Source organism: Haliotis rubra, unplaced genomic scaffold (assembly GCF_003918875.1).
Source record: "Haliotis rubra isolate DU_JTF1 unplaced genomic scaffold, ASM391887v1 Scf524, whole genome shotgun sequence".
Taxonomy (NCBI): Eukaryota; Metazoa; Mollusca; class Gastropoda; order Lepetellida; family Haliotidae; genus Haliotis; species Haliotis rubra.
This window is the reverse complement of record NW_025767218.1, coordinates 446459-455070: the sequence shown is the minus strand read 5'-3', so window position 1 is coordinate 455070 and position 8612 is coordinate 446459. Positions and strand designations below refer to the sequence as shown.

The 8612-nt window shown below is 43.5% G+C and overlaps 1 protein-coding gene across 2 annotated transcripts in view; it reads left to right on the top strand.

Annotated features, from left to right (window-relative positions):
• The first annotated feature begins 845 nt into the window (after window positions 1-845).
• Window positions 846-8612, top strand: part of LOC124252805 (peroxynitrite isomerase THAP4-like) — a 31115-nt gene continuing 23348 nt past the window's right edge. For both annotated transcript variants that reach the window (XR_006892031.1, XM_046686480.1), the window contains exons 1-4: window positions 846-962; window positions 2910-3066; window positions 4417-4526; window positions 7475-7578. Coding sequence is in view for 1 of the 2 variants with exons in the window: in XM_046686480.1 (XP_046542436.1) it covers window positions 878-962; window positions 2910-3066; window positions 4417-4526; window positions 7475-7578 (456 nt within the window). In the remaining variant the exon portion in view is untranslated. The remainder of the gene's footprint in view (window positions 963-2909; window positions 3067-4416; window positions 4527-7474; window positions 7579-8612) is intronic.

The window sequence follows — 8612 nt, the reverse complement described above, 5'->3', positions numbered from 1 at the left end:
TAGGTTTTATGTATAATTTGGTCATATCACGATATGGCTGAAATTTTGTCGATGTGACTTTGTTTTGACTCAATCACTCACGTCAGTTGGGACGAACTGAGTACAACATTAATATCGCCGAAGAACCCACATTGGTACAACGTGCGAAGCCCTTTCTGGTGATATTGCTGGAATATTGCTAAAAGCGGCATAAAACTAAACTCACTCACTGTGACGTTTATATAAGTGTAAGCTATATTTTGTGGGTAAAAGTATCTCAGACACTCAGATCACACCTCATCTCATAACAGTTATAAGGGCAGTGGGGTAGCCTTGTGGTTAAAGTGTTTGCTCTTCACGCAAAAGACCCGGGTTCGATTCCCCACATGTTTTCTATATGGGAAGCCCGTTACGCGGGACCAAGTTTAAACTGGCGTCTGAGCCGGGATGCGATGACGTGTAGCGGGTACCATTGTGCTAAACACGCCTCAGTAATGACACAACACACAAATGGGTAAGACTTCCGGCCCAATCCCCAATTTTAACGATGAGGAACAATTTCTTTGAGTGGCATGTTTAGAAGTTGGAACTTGGATATGTCTTTCGATATACATGTATTCAGATACAATGTAAAGAAACATGTTAAAACTCATCCTTATCAGATGAGGAATATATATTCAGGTGATATGATTTGACTAGAATGATACTTAAGGGGGGATACGGGCGGAAGTCTTTCCCACAAATGTACCAGTAATACGATTCGTTTGTGAAAACGTCATGTGAACAGACGAAAATGTCCTCGGATAAACAACGTAAGGCCGCCAGTCTCACATATTGACATTTCAGCAGACCACTAACGACCTTGACCTACTGGTTTGACCCATAGCTTGTGAGATCCATGCTTGCTATCGCGGCTGCCAAATCCGTTGTCCCTCGACTGGTCACCAGATTGACACACTGCCGCCTTGTCTCTAAGATGACAGGTAAAAGACTAATTGTATTTCTTGTTCGATGCAGTGATTGCACAGCGATGTAGGGGCACTTTATCGACAGAGACGGTAGAAGTGGGACATGTGTACACAGCACATATCGATCGGGTGCTCCACATACGAGGGTCCATGTGTGAGTCGGTTTGCTTAATCTCTTGACTTGATTACATAGTGTAATATGTTTACGATGTGGTCTCAATTAATATGCAGCTCATTTAAGTTATTTATATATGATGTGGGCCATAAGGTTGTATTGCCTGAGCGGTTAAAATTGTGTTGTGGTAGTAGCTGTAATATTTGCAAACAGGTAACGTCTTTTCTATGTATTTCTCTCTAGCTGCAATACGGTGTATCTTTTGCACATGGCAAGACAAGGATAGTTGAGGTGGACGCGCACTCAATGGAAAATGTTCACGCTGTGGTGCAATAGCTGGGTGAAGTAGCGAGTTGTCTCCCTTAGACAAGCTGAGTTTATCTGTCAACACACAAACACAATATTTATATGACACATCGCACTGACACTCATAGACTAAGGCTTAGTCTCTGAATATATATAATTTTGATAGTAACAAACAAGCCCATTTATATTGAAAAGGAGCCCCAGGGAGACTAGAGATTCAGAACCTGAGGAAATCTAGACTTGCTTTATTTAGGGCTTTAGCACTGCAGGGAGGGCTTGGCAGTAGGGAAAATATTGTGGTTCAGGGACTGTGAGACAGACTATGACACTCACTGCGAGCTTGTGTGGGAGCAGCCTGGTGTGGGAGAGGGTAGGGGTGCAGATTGGGGAACATCACTCAGATACGGAGGCACAGACATGCACGCACACGCACACGCAGACACCTTTTTCACGACATGTCAACCTGTTTCAGTCTCACAATCAGGTTGGGGTTAATTCGTCTCATGATTGGCTAGAGAAGTGTAAAATTTCGCCGAAACCATATCATGTCAGTAGCATTAAATATGGCGGTACATAAAATGATAAGTGGAAATAATTAATTGACATGTATCATGATGGAGGGAAGAAAAGGTTTGTAGGCCAGGGACGACTGCATTTTTTTGTTTAAGGGTACAATTCCTCTTCATGTGTCACCACCAGCGTCAGATTACAAGAGTGAAGTCCATTTCTGGTGTCCCCGCCGTGATGTTGCTGGAGTATTGATAGAAGCAACGTAAAATTAACCTCATTCACTCACGTGGGGTTCCTTGTTACATAATAGCCATAGTCAGCGGCCATTTTGACCACCAAATCATCGATGTAACAATATACCCCACGTTTATACTTCGAAATCCTAGAATACAATACTGGCTGTGTGCATAGAGCTCACGTCACAAATCAGTTGAAGTTGGGCACGGTGAGACTTGGGTGGGTGACCGTGTTTGGCAGCATGACTCTTGCGGGTGTCTAGGACTTCAGTCCTGCCCCACAAGGAAGCACACGCGATACATGTGGTCTCACCTTAAGCAAGTGAGTTTGTTCAAAATTGCCATTTTGACCACAAAATCATCGATGTAACAATATACCCCGCGTTTATACTTCGAAATCCTAGAATACAATACTGGCTGTGTGCAAAGAGCTCACGTCACAAATCAGTTGAAGTTGGGCACGGAGAGACTTGGATGGGTGACCGTGTTTGGCAGCTTAACTCCTGAGAATTTCTAGGACTTCAGTCCTGCCCCACAAGGAAGCACACTAAATACATGTGGTCTCACCTTAGGCAAGTGAGTTTGTTCAAAATAGCCTCTGTCCACCCAGCAGAAAATGGGTACTCGGTAGTCATGTGACTATTAACCTTCTAGCGCCTCACAGACAGCTTGGCTTATCCGAGGTAGTAATGTCCGCGCTTTGAGCATGCACTAATGTGTGGATTATATAGCACACAGCAAATAGCCGTTATTATTATTATTTAACACTTACTGCAAACTTTCCGATGGTTTCAGAACAGACTGCTCTTCACGACGACATTAAGCCGTTGGCGTGGTTGTTGGGGAGATGGAGGGGAGACAACGGCGTCGGTATATTCCCCACCATCAAGGACTTCAACTACGGCGAGGAGCTGTATTTCTATCACACTGGACAGCACTACATCCACTTTCAGTAAGATCCAAACTAAGTTCCCTGCAAATCCATGAGTGAGTGAGTTTAATTTTACTCCGCACTCAGCAATATTCCAGCTATATGGCGGTCTGTAAGTAATAGAGTCTGGACCAGACAATCCAGAGATCAACAGCATGAGCACCGATCTACGCAGTTGGGAACCGATGACATGTGTCAACCAAGTCAGTGAGCCTGACCACCCGATCCCGTTAGTCGCCTCTTACGACAAGCATGGGTTACTGAAGACCAATTCTAATTAGGATCTTCACGTGTTGTAGTTTAGAGCAGCGGCGAGGTAGCGTAGTTGTTAAAGCGTTCGCTCGTCACACCGTCACCAAGGTTCGATTCCCCACGTGAGTACAGTGTGTGAATGTTGCTGCAATAAAACTAGAACTCGCTCACTCACCCACATAGCTGCAATATGGATGAGTGCGTGGTTAAACAACAACCAAAACAAACCACTCACAAGTATCTGTTGATTCGTATTTCAGCTTCATTTTTCAGTTGGGATTTCTTAAGTATTTAGCCCATTTCATTGTTTTGCACAGGTCAGATTTCTGATTATTTGAAAAATATTGATCTTCAGCTGCCTATACAGTTTCACCAATGTTTATTTAAGTAGATGTATAACTACAGAATGGTTTTTAATTGTAGTCATTGCTCCAGAAGATATTGTTTAATTTATTTAGGTTTGTACAAGGGTAATTATTGCTGACTTGGTTACAGTCTGTAATCATTTGTTTGTTTGTTGTAATACGCCGCACTCCTTATACGACGGCGATCCGTTAATATGCAATGCTGGACCAGACAATCCAGTGACTGTCCTCAAGAGCATCACACTACGCCGCTGGAATACGACGTCAACCACGCCTGCGAGCTTTACCACCCTCTCTAGTCAGGCGCCTATCATAAATGCATAAGGGACGGTTGGGTAGCCTGGTGGTTAAAGCGTTCGCTCGTCACGCCGAAGGCTCGGGTTCGATTCCCCACATGAGTACAATGTGTGAAGCCCATTTCTGGTGTCCCCTTCCATGATATTTCTGGAATATTGCTAAAAGCGGCGTAAAACCCAACTCACTCAATCACTAATCGCGTAGATCGCATGATATTGATCACTGAATTGTCTGGTCCAGACTCGATTATTTACAAACCGACACAATATAGCTGGAAAATTCTTGAGTGCGACGTTAAATTATGAAGAAACAAACAAACAATCCAGTTCTAACTCTGATCTTCACTGATGTGTTATGATCATTTATTTGGGATCAGACTTGTGTTCGGTATCACTGGTGCTTTGTGCTATATATCCGCGTCATATACATCTATGTAATATAAAATTCCGTTCCACAGAACACGCTCCTGGGATGCGGGGACAAAGAAACCTTTGCATGGAGAATCAGGTTTTATTCGACGACAGTCAGACACAAACCGCGTCGCCATCACTATTGCAACGAATATAGGTAACATCTCTTAACACGTCCCATCCTCTATAATCCAGTGTGTTGTTAGGTCACGTGTGTCAGAATCCTTTGTTAATAGGTTCGAATCCCTGAGTCGTTACTAGTTTTGGAACAGTACCGCTTCAATTTTCCTAGCAATATTACACTGACACGCTTTATACATGTTTAACTGAAGACCCGTGATGATCCGGGTTAGAATTTATCTTCAGTAACCCATGCTTGTCGTAAGAGGCGACTAACGGGATCGGGTGGTCAGGCTCGCTGCCATCCTATTCCAATAGCGGAGATCGATGCACTTGGATTGTCGATCACTGGGTTGTCTGGCCCAGACTCGATCATTTTCAGACCGCTGCCATACAGCTGTAATATTGCTGAGTGCGGCGTAAAACTAATCTCACTCACTTTGACTGAAAAATTGTTCAATTCAGTCGGACACCTTTCCTAAAACAGCATTCTATGTAAGTTGAAAAAAATCGTGAACCGATTCGTTTCAAGGCGTCATGTGATGATCATGCCCATGCATTCGTCGTGTAGTTACTCGAAACGAAGCTGTGTACCTTACTCCTAATGGGTTCAGTGCATTTGTTAACAGCATTTGTTAACAGAAATATAACAATTATATGATGTATTTCAGCAACATAACACATCCTGATCAATGCGCCTGGTATAATTTACACAACGGGAGCTGTGCGACTTCATGATCTCATACACATAGGATAATGTACGATTACGACGGGACCTCTGTCAGCAATCTTTCAGTGGACTCTAGCTCTGTCTGCGGTTTAAAACTAAACTCACTCACTCACTCTAACTGTGTCAGCAATCTTTCAGCAATACTATACCTGTCAGCTTACTTCAGCAATACCATACACCAACCATCTTCCAAAACTGTAACTCTATCGGCAATCTTTCAGCAGTACTATACCTCCGTTGACTATACTTCAGCAATACCACGCCTATATATAACACATTCAATAACACCATACCAATATCGGCAATATATACTGAACCACAAAAGAAACGTCGCTTTTCAAAACCAAATGCAAGATTTGGAAAGGAACCAAGTCGTGGGACGGTTGCAAGTTGTCCAGAGTGCACGGAGGGTAGCCAATCATTTTAATGTTCATGTTAGGACAGCAGGAGTGGTGTCAGGATTCAAGACCGTCCACGCAGTGGGCGACCTTCAGTATCATCACAACGTCAAGAATGGCAGGCTGTGCGCCACCATCTGCAGGATCGCTTCCCCAAAGCGACGGAAACAGCATGGCAGACAACTAGGACTCACAACAGACCCATCAGTGTCGATACAGTGCGTGGACATCTGCGCGGAAGAAACCTCTACTGTCACAGATCATATCGTAGTCCTGTCCTCACCGCTCATCACCGCCAAAACCGACCAAAATTGACAACTCAGCATCGAAATTGGCGTTATCGACAATGGAGAACTGTGCTGTTATCTCATGAAAGCCGATATTGTGTTTCGACAGTCGATGGCAGAGTGAGAGTATGGTGAGGGCGTGGTGAAATGTTTTCCAATGAGTGTATTGTTGAAAGAGACTCGTGGGGTGGTCCAAGCATCATAGTGTGGGGTGCAATCGGTCTGAACCAGTTAGTTAATACCGTGGAGTTCCCGAATCTTGTTCCAGGATGACGAAATGACATGACAGCTGCTCGCTATATTGATTAAGTCATAAGACCCCACGTTGTACCACATTTTGGACGTTACAGAAATCACATCTTTCAGCAAGACAACGGTAGTGCCCACACTGCCTGAGCAACATTGGACTTCCTAAGATAGCATGGCATCCAAACCCTACAAAATCTTGCACTCAGTCCGAATTTAAATCCAGTTGAACATCTTTGGGACAAGATTCAAAGAAGACTGAATGGCATCCAACCAAGGCCGACAAATACGGCTGGACTCGATCAGGCATTTCGCAGAGTATGGACCCAAGTGCCTATGGCCTTCATCGACCGGCTAATTCATTCCATGTACAGACGATGCAACGATTTCATCGATGCCCATAGAGGCCACACACGATACTGACTTCTGGGTATCTTAATGGTACCATTTTTGGTGATTTTGTTTGTGTGAACTCTAAATGTGTTTCCCGAAAATGTGTTAACCATGATTGTCAAGTTTGAACTCAGTCCTCCGTTTTGATTGTTAATTAGAGTGAATTAAAGTGTGTGCTTTAAGAAACCACTATCAGTGCGACATTTCTTTTGTGGTTCAGTATATATGAGATATATATCTATCGTATTATATAACTTCACTGCTATTCTGTTTGTGCTTTGGGTTTACTATAACAGGGGGCGGTGGGGTAGCCTAGTGGTTAAGGCGTTAGCTCGTCACGCCGAAGACCCGGGTTCGATTCGCCACATGGGCACAATGTGTGAATCCCATTTCTGGTGTCCCCCGCCGTGATATTGTTGGAATATTGCTAAAAGCGACGTTGAATTAAACACACTCACTCACTCACTACTATAAAAGACTTTGCAAGGGTAACTGGTGCGGGAAACTAAATACATATTCAGAAGAAAAACAATTTAAAACAACCATTGGCCAGACCTTTTAAAATGAAACTGATTATGCATGCACGATGCCTTTTAAAAAAGAATTACAAATTCTAATACTTTTGGGGGGTTGGGTCCCATTTCGGTTTGTGCAGGTTCTCAGATTGAGGCACCTAAATCGCCGATCTAACCGACCCAGCCAGCGCCATTTGGACAGAACCCGAAATAGCACCGGAATCTGTACTTTACTGAGAAAATGTAACACTGAATATAACATTTGCTACATAAAACCGATTGCTTCAAACAAAATATATTATTTATGCAATCGGTTTATCTCCCATTTTTGATACCAATACTATTTTTTCGACAGCAAGAAATTAAACACACAACTAGTTGGTGCTGTGAACATTACACACATCATGCAAATCCAGGTTTCAGTGAACTTGAAGAAGGGGAGCTAAATGGTGAAGAGCTGAATGTGGAGTCTCGAACTATAGGTGGCATGAGCTTCTTCCGGTTGACGCCAGCAACAAAGGTGAGAAGTGAAGACGACCTGACGTAAAGGGGCTCTTGAAATACAAATGTTATTCTGGTGAAAATAACAACAAAATAGCTTATCCATGTCTTGTCATAGCGAATTCATTACCAACATCTTTTCCCGGTCAAAGGCAACATGACATGCCCTGAAACACGGGCAGTGTAACAGTTCCTTTAACAATGTCAATATAATAATAATTCATTTATGATAATAATTCATTTTTATGGCGCCTAGTATCCATCTGTCTCGTTGCTCGCTGGCGCATGTGTAGGAGTTTGAGGGGAAAATGTCAAATATTGTAAGTAGTTCTGAACAGAAGGGTTTTGATTTGGCATTATGAAGTGGATTCACACATGTGGCTTTGAGTTCTGATGGTAAAGTGTTCCATAATTGAGAGGCAGCAATGGAGACGGCTCAGCCACCGATTTTGCTTGTGGATACTGGTTGGGACAAGAGTACCTGATCAGAGGAGCGTAGAGGTCTCCATGGCTTGTAGACCCTGATGAGCTCTTTCAGGTAGAGAGGGCTGTACACACGATTTGCTGTTTGGGGTAGAGAGGGTTGATTTCCATGTTGAGGACTCAATATCGGGCGTGACCACCATTTGCATTGGCGCTGGAGAGACAGGGGCGGCACACTGATATACCAGATAACTGGAAACTTGCCCTAGTAGGGATACGGGTTAGTTTCGGTCTTGTCGTGGGGATCCCATCCCATCCCATCCCATCCCATCTACCGTGGGAGAAAGGTCGGAAGGAACAGCCAGCCATGGTGCTGCAAATATGGGGGCTCACATGGTCCCTGCATGTGCAATATATTCGTACTACCAAAGTGATGATGAGTTCTGTTATTTGGGGTTCACTATCCTGTATTATATTTGGTATTGGAAGTTGTTATTTGGTAGTAGTTGTGGAAGTGATAGTGATGGTGATGATGGTCGTGTGGTGAGTGTAGGAAGTGGAATTGGTTTGTTTGAATGTTGTTTCACGCCGCATTCAGCAATATAAATAATCGTCTGTAAATAATCGAGT